At 39.3% G+C, this 15,634-nt stretch overlaps 1 protein-coding gene across 1 annotated transcript in view; it reads left to right on the top strand.

Annotated features, from left to right (window-relative positions):
* MAP2K1 (mitogen-activated protein kinase kinase 1) overlaps nt 1-15,634 on the top strand; it is a 36,983-nt gene that overhangs the window by 17,551 nt on the left and 3,798 nt on the right. The window contains exons 3-8 of the mRNA XM_074156528.1: nt 1,641-1,787; nt 4,938-5,015; nt 5,551-5,602; nt 11,263-11,387; nt 13,899-14,106; nt 14,602-14,666. Of these exons, the coding sequence (XP_074012629.1) occupies nt 1,641-1,787; nt 4,938-5,015; nt 5,551-5,602; nt 11,263-11,387; nt 13,899-14,106; nt 14,602-14,666 (675 nt within the window). The remainder of the gene's footprint in view (nt 1-1,640; nt 1,788-4,937; nt 5,016-5,550; nt 5,603-11,262; nt 11,388-13,898; nt 14,107-14,601; nt 14,667-15,634) is intronic.

The raw sequence follows: 15,634 nt of genomic DNA, 5'->3' as shown, positions 1-15,634 counted from the left end.
CAATATCCTGCATTCTGGGCCATAAGTTTAGAGGAATGGAAAAGATATCACCTGCTCTAAGGTCTTCCTTCGCAGCTGCGGGCCAGAAAAGGGCCTCTGGATAATACTGGGAACAAAGAACTCAAAAAAACTGAGAATGAGGGAATGCTTTGGAGGACAGTGATAACTCCTGTTTTATAGTTCCATCATGGGGTGCAGGTGGCTTATGTGCAAAAAGGTACTTCTCCTTCTGGCTAGAGTATTTTTCAATTATTCAGCTTTATGCTTTACAACCAATAGCATTTGGAACCTAGTTTGTAAGAGAACTGGGGTTATTTAACTTAAGTAGCTTGACGTTTTAATTCTCACTTTGTTTATGTGAGGAGCTTTCACTGTCTCTCGATACACCTGGGAACCAAGTATAGTGAGGGAAATGCATCTCTGATACTGACTGATTATTTCTGTTTGGATACCTCATGCCTCTTCCTTCCAGGAGCAAAAGTTCCTGGCACAGGTGGCACTTGTTACAAGGCAGCGTGTCAGGATGTGTGGCACTGTTAATGGGAGACATAACCTGGCCTTTGGGAAGGATAAAACACAGGTCACACTCAAATCCCAGATCCTATTATTACACTACACTGAAAACCTCAAGGTTTTTTTTAAGTTGAGAAGTTGAAAGACTTCAGGCATTTCTTTTTTTTTTTTTTTTTTTTTTAAGAAGAATACACTGTCATCTTTGGCAAAACTGAAGGAAAAGGTGCATGTGCTGATCTGAAGAATAAGCCATGCTCAGCACACTGACAGTTTGGAGAGAAGCAAAGAAAAGTACCCGCTCTGAGGTGTGAGAATTGTGAAATACACAAATCACTGAGGTTTTCTTGAACTAAATCAATTTAATTGATTTTTTTTTTTCCACCTACTGTGGGTTTAACAGGAAATTTTGCCTGAATTCATTAATATTTGATGCCGCTGAGGTGTTTGCTGAACTGCAATTTTTCTTTCATATATCGACTAAAATTCAATTTCCATAATGTCTCTTAATCTTCCCTTTCACAAGAGAAATACACTTCTTTTATTGTTATGAGATAAACAATCTAGTGCAACAACGTATTTTATGTAATCTCCCTTTTAGGTTTAGATTCGGTTTGGGGAGTTTTTAATTTGAGGTTCAGCCCATTCCTTCCCCTAATGCTTTACAAACACCTGTGCAGGTGTTTTTTCAGCATAAAGAGCTTCAGTTTCTGAACTATCTATAAAAAAAAAACAACAAACAACAACAACAAAACACACACAAAAAAAACAGGTAAGTGAAGAAAATGTGCCGGAACAAAAAGTTTCTGATAGAGAAGTATTTTGTGAAAAGAAGAGCTGGAAATCCCACCTTTTCATGGGTGTTGATGTTCCAACTTTCTCATGCTGTATTGTAGTGTTTTCCTTTCCCTTTGCCACTAAGAAAATAAGGATGGATTATTTTACAGTTGAGTCATCAAATAATTCTGGTTGGAAGGGGCCTGAGGAGGTCTAAGCAGAGTCAGCTGCAAGATCAGAGCAGACTGCTGAGGGCATAACCCAGTTAGATATGGAAAACCTCTCCAAACAACCTGCTCCTTCTGAATGGCGCTTTGCTACTAAGAAAATAGTAAGAGTGTATTATTTTACAGTTAATTCATCTAGAGATCAAGCCAGCTATTCGAAACCAGATCATTCGTGAGCTGCAAGTTCTACATGAGTGCAACTCTCCATACATAGTGGGCTTTTATGGAGCTTTTTACAGCGATGGAGAAATCAGCATTTGCATGGAACATATGGTAAGTACTTAGAAATCTGTCTTAGCTGGAAGTTATTAACAGACCTTTAATGCAAAACCTGAGTGTCAACAGGGTTTAAGTTAACAAAGTAGACCTTTCTGCATGAATAAGGAACAAAAGACTGTGTTTCAGATTCACTCTGCAAATCTGAGGTTGGGATTGATGTGATCTGTTTTATCCCCTTCTCCAGTAGCCGCTCTTCTGTTGTAGTCAAAGCTGTACAATTGTAGCTTCCCAGTTGCTTCTCCTTTATCCGTGGTCCTTTTTGGTTTGTTTTATTTAAAAACGTTTACCCAATTCTGCTACTTAGACACTTGTTCTGGTTTGGGTTTAGTTTTGGTTTTATGCAGAATGGATCAGATCACTCTGCTACTGCAGCTGTGTAGTCCTTAGTAGCTGTGACAATGAGAATCTAATTTATTCTTATTTAGAGGAATCCGTGTTTTGACTCCTTTTTTCAAATTTTACAGAAAATGCAAACATAAAGAACGGTGCACAAGAAGTAAACAAACCCAGAAGGATCTTACACAACCTTTTAAATGCCAAAAATATTTTAGCTGTGATTCATTTTAATAAAAAAGTACACATTCTTCTTGATGTCTGTTTGCCGTTCTCTAACCATACGGAGCCAAACGCTATAAGTAAATTTTCTGTAATTAAAGGTCAGTCAAATTTTTTGCCTCACTTAGTAGAGGATGTTTTTAACAATATGGAATACAATAAATCTGAAGACCTTTTATTTTTTTCCCTGAGAAAAAATGTTTCTTTGGAGAGAAACCTTATTTTTTCTGGAAAGTACATGCGATTGTTTTAGTGCTTCTCTGGTCTTCTCTTACGGAAATTTTTAGCAGAAATCGATGGTTGCCTAGGAACAAGTGATCATGATCCAGTTTTTAAGCGTGTGGTAGCCGAATAAAAGGTGTGCATACCCCAAAATACAAATGACTGTTGGGAATTACCAAGAAGTTAGCTTCTCAAAATTGAAAAGAATAATGAAAAATAGGAAAATAGATGCTAAAAATGACTGGGCTTTGTTTCAGAATACATTATTAAATGTCACAAATCTGCACATCTGCAATTGCTAAAAGAGTGTGTTCGTTAACGCATGCCAAAAGGGATGGTGGTAGTATATAATTACATGTAGGAATAAAAGGCCTAAAGAAACTCAATTTATTTGTCAATGAGAAAGATGGGTATCTCTGACAGCAGGGAACTTTTAAATTGAAGAGAAGGCAGTGTGAAATCTGGTGTTTCGGTGCTGAAACTGATCTAAGTCAGACTGGATACGAGATTTAACACAAAGAACAATTGATCAATAAGATATGAAATAGAAAGAGAAGGTGGATTATTTAAAGTGTAGTCTTAACCCATCAAGCTGTTGGCTTAATGCGGCTCATTACGTGGACGTTTTTGGTTGTCTTTTGGGTAAAAGATAAGATGAAAATCTCCATTGTCTTTTTTTGTACAATTGCTGCCAATCAAAATTCTTATTTTTAGCAGTGAGTTACAAAACACAAGTATGAAAATGAACAGAAAGTTGGAGGTGGAAAAGGCATGGAACTTGAAGATCTGAGTGTTTGATATTTTTAGATACATAAATTCAAAATCAATGCATAACTTTGCTTAGCAGCAGGTAGTTAACAGGCAAAAGGATTAAGTTTGCTCCCGAAAGGCACTGAAGGTTCAGCCGACACCAGGCAATCGAATTGTATTCAGCCTCTTCTAGGCTTGGAGCTAGTCCTCAGGGAGGGGAAAAAAAGCCCAGGTGTGTTTTCTGTATGAAATCTTTGTTAATATACTGATGTCTCAGCAGAGACCAGTGTCCAGAAATGCACACTGGTGACACAAGAGATTTATACAGACCTTTTTTTTTCCCGTTACTGTATTTTAAATCAAGCTTGGTGTATGTGGGTGTGTGGTTTTTTGAGGTTTTTTTGTTGGTTTTTTTTTTTTTTTACAAAAATACATGATCAAATAAGTAGTTATGTACTTTGCTTCCCATAAGAGTTTTGGATTTTAGTCCTCATAGTAGAACTTTGCATTCTAGCTTCTCTGTTGACATGTAAAAATGGTGATGAAAACTTCCAAAGGATAGGTTAAGGCAGAAGGCAATCGTTTTGTCAAGGTGGATTTTTGTCTTGAGTACTGGGAGGTACCAAACACTGATCTGGACGACAGGATATTGGTTTGTTAGTTTGAGAAGTAGCTTTTTCATTTCTTCTTAGACTGTAAATTTTCTGTTCTAGAGAATCTAGAACTTATGTACAAGCTTATTGTTGAATCAGTTGCTAAAAACAAATAGCTTTTTTTTACAGTTTTCCTTCTCAGAAGCTTGTAGCAACGGTGGAATATATTTCACTTTGGGGGTGTGTGTGTGCATGCATTTGATTTATTTAACCTAATAAGATAGCAAGACTGTTACTTACCATGAAACTTTAAAAATGTTTCTTCCTGTTTTGATTCTGAGAGCTGTGCTAAATGAGCCCTGCATCCTCAGAAGTTGACAGTCACCCCGGATATGCAGAGCTAAGAGAGGCCAACTTGATCTGTGTGGGATCTCATCTAGGGAGAAAGGGGAACAGGGATCCGGGTTTAATTACGATCCTGGGGTGGCACTAACACGCGTTACAGTCAGGAAGAGAATTCCATGTTTTCCACTGTGATGAATTTTCATCCTTGTAATTTTGATCATATAAACTTTAATCCTCCTCACGCTGTCTTTGGAGTGGGAGAGAGTATCATGTGATGGCTGTAACAAGAAAATAAAAACGTGTTATTACATTGGTCTGAAAGTTACAGAAATCTGTAAAAGCCCTAATGCTTGGTCAACAGCTGTTTGTGGACAGTACTTCCCTAACAAGAGCAAAACCATGGAAATAATACTATGGGAGATCATTGTGTGTAGTGTTTATTTGAGTGGATGTTGTTACTGGCCAAATGTTTGTTTAAAATAAACATAAAACTGACTAATTCCTACTGAGGAATGATTGATTATTTTTTTTTTTTCAGATATGCACCATAACAATATTAAATCAAACATGAAAAGCAGCAGTGTTTTCCTCACCAAATCTAGCCTTCAGACTACAGTCCTGTTTAAAATGTTTTAGAGTAATTTGATTAAAGCTTGACTAATCAAACATTTATTATTAGGATGGTGGCTCCTTGGATCAAGTACTGAAAAAGGCTGGAAGAATTCCAGAGCAGATCCTGGGCAAAGTTAGCATTGCGGTAAGTGCACTCATCGCTCTCAAAGACTGGAAGTGGGTACATTTGTGTCCCGGTGCGGTAATGCCAGATGCGGGAAGCTGCCTCTTCAGCTCTGAAGGGTGTGGGAGAGAGAAATGTTACCGGATTTTTAAGTGCGGTGCTTTCTTTTAAAAAGCAGTCTTTGTACGTATTATTTGGTACCTCGGGGTGTTGTCACGAGTAACACATTCTATTGTGCTTACTCTGATTTTCCTGCTTTTGTATCAGCTGATTCTTCTGGATAAGAACAGAATTAACATTTCATTAAGAAGGTAACATTCAAAGTTTTTAATATCTATTGTGCAACAAACTGCGTATGCAAAACTTCCAATAAGGGTTCACTTGGTTCTGTTTTTCTAATGTGAGCTGGAGGCAGAAATTAAAGCAAAATATTGATTTGCAGTGATTACACTTCAGGATTTCTGTTACATTGCATTCAGTTGGAATTCTTGTACAGACAAAGCATACAATTATCTTTTCCGTTTCATAAATTGAAATTTTTTTTACTTGTCTTTAGGTAATAAAAGGACTCACATATCTGAGAGAAAAGCATAAAATAATGCACAGAGGTGAGAGAAAAGTTTACATTGTAACTTTCCTTGAATATAACTTTTATTCAAGTTAAAATATGTATGTTTCCTATGATTGGTTCTTTATGGTTCGATATGACTTTAGTTCAGAGAGGCTTTTTTGGGTAGTGTAAGGCAGACTTTTAATCTAAATCTCTTAAAACGGTTGTCACTTATCTCAGCTTCTGCTACAACAAAATCTTTCAAGAGATTCAGAATCAAAACCTCAGACCTAAAATTAATTTGACAATTCAGTGTTCGTTATTGCCATTAAAAATTTTAAAGGAAAGCCACTATTTGTACCAGCTGTCTTAAATTCACATGCTATTTATAGACATTCAGAATTGCATCTTTCCTGTACTTAGGTGTTTTTAAGAACAGTGGAGCTATGTAAAATGTGTGTCACTTCTATACTCCCAGGGTCTTTAGTTACTTTAAAGCAGGGCATTTATTTTACGTTATTTTCAGCGTATAGTTGCCCTTTTTTTAAATCCAGCTCTTTCACTCATCTGTTGCATGTTCCATTAAACAAAAATTACGCTTGATATGGTGAAGTAATAAATTCCCCTATTCCTGATGTGAATGTAAAGTGAAGACTAGAGAGGGAGCATTTCCTGGTTTTTGGTTGGATGGTGCTACTCATTACAGCATGTATAAACCATACCAGCTGTTTGGTGAGTTTTGTACCATATGAGATCAATCTTCAGTTCATAAAAATACCTTCATCAGATGTTAATATGTGTCTGAGTTTATATTTGTTGACCAGACCAAAAAAAGTAATTAGCGATCCTAGTCTATACAATCTGTTGTAGGATCACCTTACACATGCAGTAGACTGGTTTGGTTTATTTTTAAACAATCACATACAGCTCTCTTCTGGAGAATGGAGGTTGGAGGTAGACTCTGAAGATTTCTGAAGGTAGTTGCAAAGTCATTTGTCTCCCTTGAGAGCATAAAGGAGACTGGCTTCTATCTTTGATACTGTCCACCAGTCTGTCTGTTTCACAGGTTGCCCATTTGTGCATTATTTGTAGATTCTCGTATGCAAGTTGTTGGACCTCATAGAATCATGGTTTGAAGGGACTTTAAAGATCATCTAGTTCCAACCCCCCTGCCCTGGGCAGGGACACCTCCTACCAGACCAGGTTGCTCCAAGCCCCGTCCAGCCTGGCCTTGAACCCCTCCAGGGATGGGGCAGCCACAGCTTCTCTGGGCAACCTGGGCCAGGGTCTTGCCACTCTCACAGCAAAGAATTTCTTCCTGAGATCTAATATAGATCTTCCCTCTTGCAGTTTAAAACCATTATCCCTCGTACTGTCACTAAGCTGGTACAATAGCCTGAGCTGTTACAGCTTGTTGCAGACTGGCAGGGGTTGGAAGGGACCTCTAGAGATCATCCAGTCCAACCACCTGCCAGAGCAGGTCCATCCAGAGCAAGTTGCACAGGAACGTGTCCAGGCAGGTTTGGAATGTCTCCAGAGAAGGAGACTCCACCACCTCTCTGAGCAGCCTCTTCCAGGGCTCTGCCACCCTCAACAGAAAGAAGTTTTTCCTCCTGTTCAGGTGGAACTTCCTGTGTTACGGTTTGTCCCCATTGCCCCTTGTCCCTTATCTTAGTTGAGGAGGGCCCTGGTTCAGCTTCCTGCATGTCAGATGAGTGTTTTTAGTTTCTTGACTAGTCTCACCCTTTGATGTAGATTTTATAAATCGAGTGCTCATCACTGCTTTTTTTGCACTGTGTATAAACCTGGGGAAGAAAAATCGGTTTAAATCAAATTGTCAGGAGCTTCAGGTAATGCTTTGTTTGTCCAGCTTTTAGTGTTTTAATGAACTGTTCCATAGACTAAGTGCATACAGAACAGTTTAAGACGACCTCTTTTTCTTGGGCTATGCAGCCTCATCAAAATACTGTTTTTAAGATAAGCTATTGAGTAATCTCTTTGAGTAGAGAGTGGGGAAGGTCTGTATGTTGGTGTAGTTGATGGCAGTTGAGGATGGTCAGTGCATCTGAGATTTCAGCATTATTGGGGGACAGTAAAACAAAGGCCTTAACGTCACCGTAGGGCAAAAATTCACAGGATGTTTTGCAGGGTAAAGATTCTGAAAGATGTTCATTTTTCTGGAATGGTGGGCAGAAGCCAGCATGCAGCATTCTGAACAAAAGAAAAGAATAAAAAATAAATCAGCAAAACTTGTCAGTGACGCATTTGCTTGGGTTGGTCAAGAAGTAATGCCAGTTATGAAAACCTGCAAAAAAACCAAATGGAATATGGTGGCTGCTCAATGTGAGGTTCAGCTTAAACTGCTTCCACATTCAAGATCTGTCCTGGACTAACTGTGACCTCTGGGGAAAAGTATTTGCTTGTCATTACAGACAGCTCAAGGAAGAAGTCATTAGGGCTTATTAAGGAAGGAATGGAAAATACAGTCTTTTTATAGACCATTAGCTCATCTGGACCCGCCATGCTTTGGTTTGGTCTTCTCTGAAAAGACATGACGGAAATTGGAAAGACAAACCGGTGGGATACAAAGCAGGCACAGAAGAGGAATTTACCTTTGTGGTTAATGCCAGAAGGCAGTAAATGACAAGGAGTGTCCTGTAACTAATTAGAAAGTGTATTGCTGCAGGTTATGAAGACACAAACTTCTTTTTTTTGCTATGTTTTGGCTCTGGATGAATAAAAAAACCTGTAAGTTAATTGGAACATAATTTTAGGGTTTTTTGAGCACAGTCTGGAGTGTAATTCTCTCTGGAAAGTCTTGCCTGATGGTTTTGTTATAACGTCTGGGGCCACCTTTCTTTCAGAATGAGCTAGGTTTGTGCCTGTCAGGGAGAGCAGGGCTCAGGCAGAGGAGACAAAGCTCTTACAGAGACTGCGAGACATCCTGTAAGTCCTGGAAACTTCTCCATATTAATCAGCTCCCTTTTCAGTGTCATGTATTCATCCCTCTGCCTTCACTAGAATTGCACAGCTCTGTTTCTGGGTTGTCTGGGATGATACATGAAATGTCCTTTCATTTTCTTTAAAATTTAAATACTTATGTAGCACACTTGGTCTTCCTTTCTAGATTTATCCATTTCTTGCAAGCTCCTGCATGTATTTTGAAGGATGCCTTGGCATTCCTGTTCCATTTGGCAGTACAAGCATGTGGTTTCCAGAGAAACTGCTGAAGTGCTCAGACACTCTGGAGTTAAAATAGCATAGCGTGCTCCGTTCCGAGGGGTGGGAAGAGAGCAGCGTTCCAAACATCACGCTGTGATCGCACGGGGCACCTTGCGAGGAAAATGAAAATGCAGAGGGGAAAGGTGAGGTTTATATAAAATTCCAGTGAGGAGTCATGATTTGCAGTGCTACTGTAAGATAGATACAGCGTGGGATTGTCAGCTAGAGAAACACTGAAGGTAAGAGTTAAGTCTTCAAAAGACCAGGTGGATTCTAGAGCATGTAAGAGGCTTATAAAGGGAATGTCACTTGGTTCACTGACAGTGTAATGCTAATGTTGGGGTTTTTTGCCATTTAATTATGAACATGAAGTATTAATGAGCTGCAGAGATAAGCCAGGATTTATGTCTTTGTTCTGAATTGAACTAGAAGATGTTCATAGATAAGCAGAACAAATCTAAAGGCCTTTATCTATAATTTGTTCGGGCTCTGAGGTGCTTCCAGCATATTTTGCAAATACTGTTTTTTCCACCTTGCTCTTCCACAGAAGTTTAGGGGAAGGTTCCTGTGTCGCTGGGAATCTCTAGTCTTTGCTGCCTGTTCCACTGCACCAACAGCTGCTTGGTTTGGTGGGTGGGTGGTTGGGTTTTTTCTTGCTGGAATTTTAAGCCGATAGGTCGAGTTGGACTGGATTCTTCCTTTTCATTGTGAAGTGTACTTATGGGGAGGTCTCCACCGAAGTCAAAACTTGCACAAAGGAAGTAGAACTTGCAGAAGGTTCAGAAGGCCTCTAAAATCTCTCTTCACTGAAGCCCTGCTCCGAATTAACCAGTGTGTGATGTTCTGTTTCCTGCCTGGTAAACAGCTCCACAAACTGCCCTGTACCTCTGCTGCTCTTACAGGAGGAAAATGTATTGAGTAGAGCAATGTTTATAAGCCAGGAATAGGGGAATGAGGAATTCAAAGTAGTACACACAAAATACATGCCCATGTTCTTCTCCCGCCATAAGGAGGAAGACTGTACCTGGCAGAAGCAGCTGGGATTTTCTTTGTGGTAGAAAGAAGATGGTCAGAAATCATCACAAGACATGGTTTCCAGTGTGCCTGGACAGTTTCAGTTATCTAGAAAGGTGATGTCAGGAAAACATAACCACAAATTCCAAAAGTAGATAACTTTATTCAAGCTCTGTTTTGTCCTTTAAAAGGGGACTAGGGGGAGAAACAGCTTAAATACAGTTTTGTCTTCATTTCCAATCTCCATGGAGCTTGTTCAGTGAGGCATAACCTTCTGCATGGAGAGCTTTTTCCAGTGATGAGGAGTCACATTAGTATCATCTTCCCAGTGACATCCCATTCACATCACAAACAAAGGTCAGTTCCTCAGTCGCTGAAACGAAAGCTACATGGAATATATTTGTGTTTAAAAGTGAAAAGGAAATGAAAATACGCTACGAACTATAGACTTCTGGAGCCGCTCTTGAAGAGCAGAATCTAAAGTGAAACTCTGTAGGCTGAGCGTGATCTCTTCCTTCAAAACTAATTTATAGTACCCTTTTTTTTTGTAGCCTTACTTTGCAGTTGTGAGCTGTTGATTACTTATCTCGATACTGCATTGGTAATGGCTAGCTAAGCAGCAAGATATATTAAAAAAACTTCTTACTGCTGTAAAGGAAATACTAAACAACTGTTCTCTGTACTTTTGCATTCACAAATAGCTGTTATTAGTTGCTTAGCTACCAGTGACCCTTATTAAATTTCTGTTTAGAAAAAGTGATAAATTAAAAATCATGAGGGGGTTCTACTGCAGGTAAACAATCTCAAAGTATTTTAAATGCAGCATTTCAATAATAGGATAATATTTTTTTTCAGAACTTAAAAAAACCCCAACAATAACAAACAAAAACAAGACCACCACCACCCCCCCACCCCAAAAAAAAAGAACCCAAACAAACACACCCCAAGAACTGGTTTGCTATGGGATTTTGTTTAAATATAAATATGCTATTTATAATTTACATATAAAGGCTAAGTTAGGGATAATGGTGTGGATGCTGTAGTTCATTGATCTTTGTAAAACTAATATATAGGGCGTCTTTCTTGACTATTTCTAGGCAAAAAGAGCATCATTAAAGAGGAGTTATGCTGACATTCACTTTCGGATTTCTCTCAAGTGTTAGTCATTGCAAGGCGCATGTAGAAGCCCAAACTTAATATTTGAAAGCCAAGGAACAGGGTGAAATCAAAACAAAACTGACAGCCTTTATGTACTTGTAACTTTAAAAATTTCTCTTTGTTTATCTGTATTTAAAGAGAGAGCCTGTGAAATGGGGCTGAGTAGGGAACCAGATCTGAGTATTTCCAGAGAAGGTGTAGAATTGTGTCACAGTTAGAAGGGAAACAAAGGGGGACACATGGTAACTCTCACCTTTCATGTTACTTTCACTGTCAAATTTCCCATTTTGTCTATTATAAATCATCCACTCATCTTTTTTCCAGATGTTAAACCATCTAACATTTTGGTAAACTCCAGAGGTGAAATCAAGCTTTGTGATTTTGGTGTCAGTGGACAACTGATAGATTCTATGGCAAACTCGTTTGTCGGCACACGCTCCTACATGTCTGTAAGTACAGATTCTATAGCTCTGAGTTTACTGTACGTTATGGTAGAGTTATCCCAATTCCAGTAATCCAACAAGAAACCAACTATTGCCGTCACTGGTGCTGTTCATAGTTCAGCACTTCCTGCATTCCAGGAATATTCCAGTATCGTATCAGGTTGTGGAGATGAGGGGAAGAACTGTTCCAAGAAAAGCCAAGCAACTCGGAATGGTTTATGACAAACGAGATGCAATTGTCTACATTGCAGAATCCAGTTGGTTAATGTATTTGGGTTTTGTATACACCAAAAAAGCCCAGTATTTATAGTTTGCCTTCCTTATTAAGTGTGGTTCTTTTTCCACTCCAGCGTTTTGCTGCGGGCACTTATGTAGGGAAGCTGCTGCCTCGCTGGTGACCCTGCTGGGATTGCTCCCAGGATCCCAGTGCGGCTGCAGCAACCAGAGAAAGCATGGGAGTGGCCAGTGGCTAGTATGGCCAAGGCCACGGCAGGTCATCTGACACAATTCACATATTCCTGTGTATGAGGAATACCTTGAAACGTGCTCTTCAGATAAATTCTTTGCAATATGTGGAAGTCACAGTTAATGGAAATAACAGGTCTCTTGTTCTGATGTACTCACCTTGTGCAATATATGCCCAATTAACTCATATAATCAGAGCATTCAGAGATTCTGTTGTAGGATTGAAACAGTGTGGGCTTAAACTTAAAGGAAAAAAGCATAATAATGCTGCTTCTGCTCAGCATGGGACCTGCATTTCAACATCAAAGACAGCATTATCTTGTTTTTGATATTGGTAACATACTTGAAATAAAACTGTGGCTTATGTTCCCACATACATCTAGCAGCTGTTGCTAATTAGCAAAAAAATTTTACAGCTCCACCTCTTCTGGGCCCTTGATGTACTCCTGGCTTGCCCTTCTTCTAGTAAAAGGAATGAGAGCAAAGTGCTGTTTACCTTCAGGTTTTTTCAGTTTATTGTTTATGCAGACAGTGGTTTGGCTTTGCTCTCTGTCATCAGGTCACAGACCAAGCCATAATCGTGATTTTATTTATTCTTTTTGATAGTGTCTGAAATACCCTTTCTTGCAGTATCTCCCTTAGCATAATTTTTCAAATAACAGCTATAGGGTTGTTACCTCCCAGACGACATCCTGTTCTACCAAATGAAGGTCTGTACAATCAACAATAATTAACCTGAGCATATTTTCTAGATTTAAATTCTTTTTGTATAACTAGTACCGTGTGCGTTTCCTGCTTTTTCTCATCCACTCACTTCTTCCTTTACACTTACATTTTATGATAATTTTTTGCTGACCTTTGTTTTGGGGTGGCTTTATCCATTGTCCAGCAATTGTGTAGTTCATGGCTTTGGAACTAGCTGAGGTGGGACACTAGAGGAATTGTGATTCTCTCAGTAAATGTTACAAAACTAATTTAACAAAACTGTCGCCCATTATGGGAGAGGGAAGACACCTTAGAGTAATACTGTGTTCTTACATTCTGTGAGAATAAGCTTCAAATCATATATGTTCAAAAAATATGCGTATAGGCAGGCAAGAATCTGCACCATTTTGGTAAAGTATGAGCTTGATTTTAAAAAAGGAACAGAAAAGCAAAGTGAAGGTTTTCTTTGAGAAAGCTTAGTAAAAATGGAGCCGAAGATGATGTATTAAAAATTGCAGAAATGATATTCAGCTCGTACTATCCATATTATGATATATGTACTGATAAAGCAAGTGCAAAAACTAAGCAAAAGGAGTTGGTTAAGAACTAATCTTATGTTGTAGTTCTTTAGGTACAAACAGATGCTGCTCAGAACTGAGGATCTTTGGAGCGATGTGACTGGAATATCCAGAGATGGTTTTAGTCATGATTCAACTGACAAAAAAAAAAATAATCCCATACCTAAATATCTTCAAATATAGAGCTCAACAGTTAATTTAGAAATGATTTGAGTATGAATCTAGAACAGCAGTGTGCCTGTATATAATAGTCCCTGCGTACATGCATTTCTGCTGTAGGGAGCTGTCAGAATGGTATCAGCTGAGAAGTCTCTCAAGCCACAAGGGTATTGCTCGAGCACTGGGTCTCTTTTGGACCCATATAGGGTGAGTGAAGTTCCCTCCCTCTCCTTCCCAAAGCAGGAAACCAAGAACAGCTTCTCGGGGAAACCAGGTGAATCCGCAGTTGCTCATGCTAGTTTTGCTTTCTTGTTCTTTAATTGTTCCCTCATCATTAATAGTTGCAGCATTTGGATATTATGGTAAAGAAATAAAACAGCAACATAATAGTGTCATTTTTTTAAAAGTCCCAAAGTTATTTGCAGCGGTTGTATGCAATGGTTGTGGAACTTCTGGAACCCCAGATGAGATATTTAAAGAAAAAGATCAGTAAGTCACTCATTGGAAGATGTCATACTGATAACTTGGGGTTTCATCCTTCATTTTATCCAGGCTATTGCAAAATGCAATTATTTTTTTTCTTTCTTTCTTTCCTCTTTTTTTTTGGTAGCCGGAAAGACTACAGGGAACTCATTATTCGGTGCAATCAGATATATGGAGTATGGGGTTGTCACTGGTAGAAATGGCTATTGGCAGATACCCCATTCCACCTCCTGACTCCAAGGAGCTTGAATTGATGTTTGGCTGCCCAGTAGAGGGAGATTCTCCTGTCACCGAGACCTCACCCAGGCAAAGAACACCTGGTCGACCAGTGAGCTGTAAGTCCCAATGATCTGTTCAATTATTTTCTAGCACACTTCTCTCTGTAGGCTTAAAGGTCTTCCTTACCTCATACTGATCTGCATAGTGTGGCTTTAAACTTTCCAAAAAATCAGGACACCTGGCTCAGTCTTGCCATGAGGAAGTATCTGAGTTTGAGAATCAAGGACCAGAGATGCTTTTGTGGATAACTGAGCTGTTCACAAACACCATTAAGATCCCATTCCGTTGCTATAGTTCACCTTCCTAAGATGTGATGCTCAAAGTACAGTAGGAAGATTCCCAGTGAAGTTCATGGTTTGGATCAGACCTGAAAACAATGTCTCCTTGTGTGAAAGCGTTACCCTGTTACTGTTCCACTTTTCCTATAAATTATTGGGTGCCAGCAAGTCTACTGTGTAAGAACAGAGTATAGGACTATTAGCTGCTTAAAATCCCTCCAGTAAGGGAGGAGAGTAACACCGTATTTTTCTACTTCTCCAATTTCTTCTTAGCCTATGGACCGGACAGCAGACCCCCAATGGCAATCTTTGAACTTCTTGATTACATCGTCAATGAGGTAATTGGTTATTTGCACTTGTACTAATACAATTGTAAACTTTTAAAGCATTCCAGAATTTGAAGGGGTGTGGAGCTACTGTTAGGATAAGCCAGGTCTTTGGTCTTCTGTTGCTGCAGTATAAGAGAGACATCCTTGTCAGGTGTTTTGGCTTGATTCTAAATTATTCCCAAGAGAATTTTAGTAGGTTTTTTTTTTTTTGCATTCTTTAAGTAGGTTTATGGGTTTTCTAGCCTGGATCATGCAGCCTGTTAGGACAGTTAATAGCAGACAGCACAATCAAGCATATACAAAACTGGGGTTTTTTTTCTTTGTTTTAGTCTTATGAACAACCTCATTTATAATACTGTATCTGTCAAATAGCTAAGCTACAAGGCTAATTAGAGATTGGTATTTTACAATTGGTAGACCGTTTCCAGTATTTTCACAAGTGCTACTGAAACTCACATGACTCCGCTGCTTGTGTCCTTCCAAAATAAAAAAGCATGCTCATGCTGGGTGTCGTTTACAGCAGCTGGAAAATGTAGTTGTTCCAGGTGAATGAATTGCAAAAAACCAAATTGTGTCTGACGCTTAAAAAGCACAGTTGGTGTCTCGGTCCCCGCAAAGACTGGCATAGCTTATGCTGCTGTACGCGTACTGATAAATTGCTTCTGTTCCTCATCTGCACGCACAGTTCTCCTCTTGCACTGCAGGCCTAATTTTGCATATTTTATAACAGTTTAACGTAACAGCACTAACTCTTAGCATTGGATTGCTTCAGATTCCGCGGTCCTGCTCTTGTAGCATCCCTGAGGAGGACAGTTTAAGCTCAAAAGCTGCAGTAGTTGAGGATTTGGCAAGACTATCTTCTGCCACCTCTGCTGTAGCGCAAGCGGTCTGCAGCGTGAGCTGCTGCATCCAGCAAAGGCCCTACACCAGTGATTCTCGGCTCCGTACATACCAGTAACCCAAATGTAAGCGCTTGC

The sequence above is a fragment of the Numenius arquata genome, chromosome 11 (genome assembly GCF_964106895.1).
Source record: "Numenius arquata chromosome 11, bNumArq3.hap1.1, whole genome shotgun sequence".
NCBI classification, from domain to species: domain Eukaryota; kingdom Metazoa; phylum Chordata; class Aves; order Charadriiformes; family Scolopacidae; genus Numenius; species Numenius arquata.
Note: the sequence above shows the minus strand (reverse complement) of the source record. Positions and strands in the feature narration are given on the sequence as shown.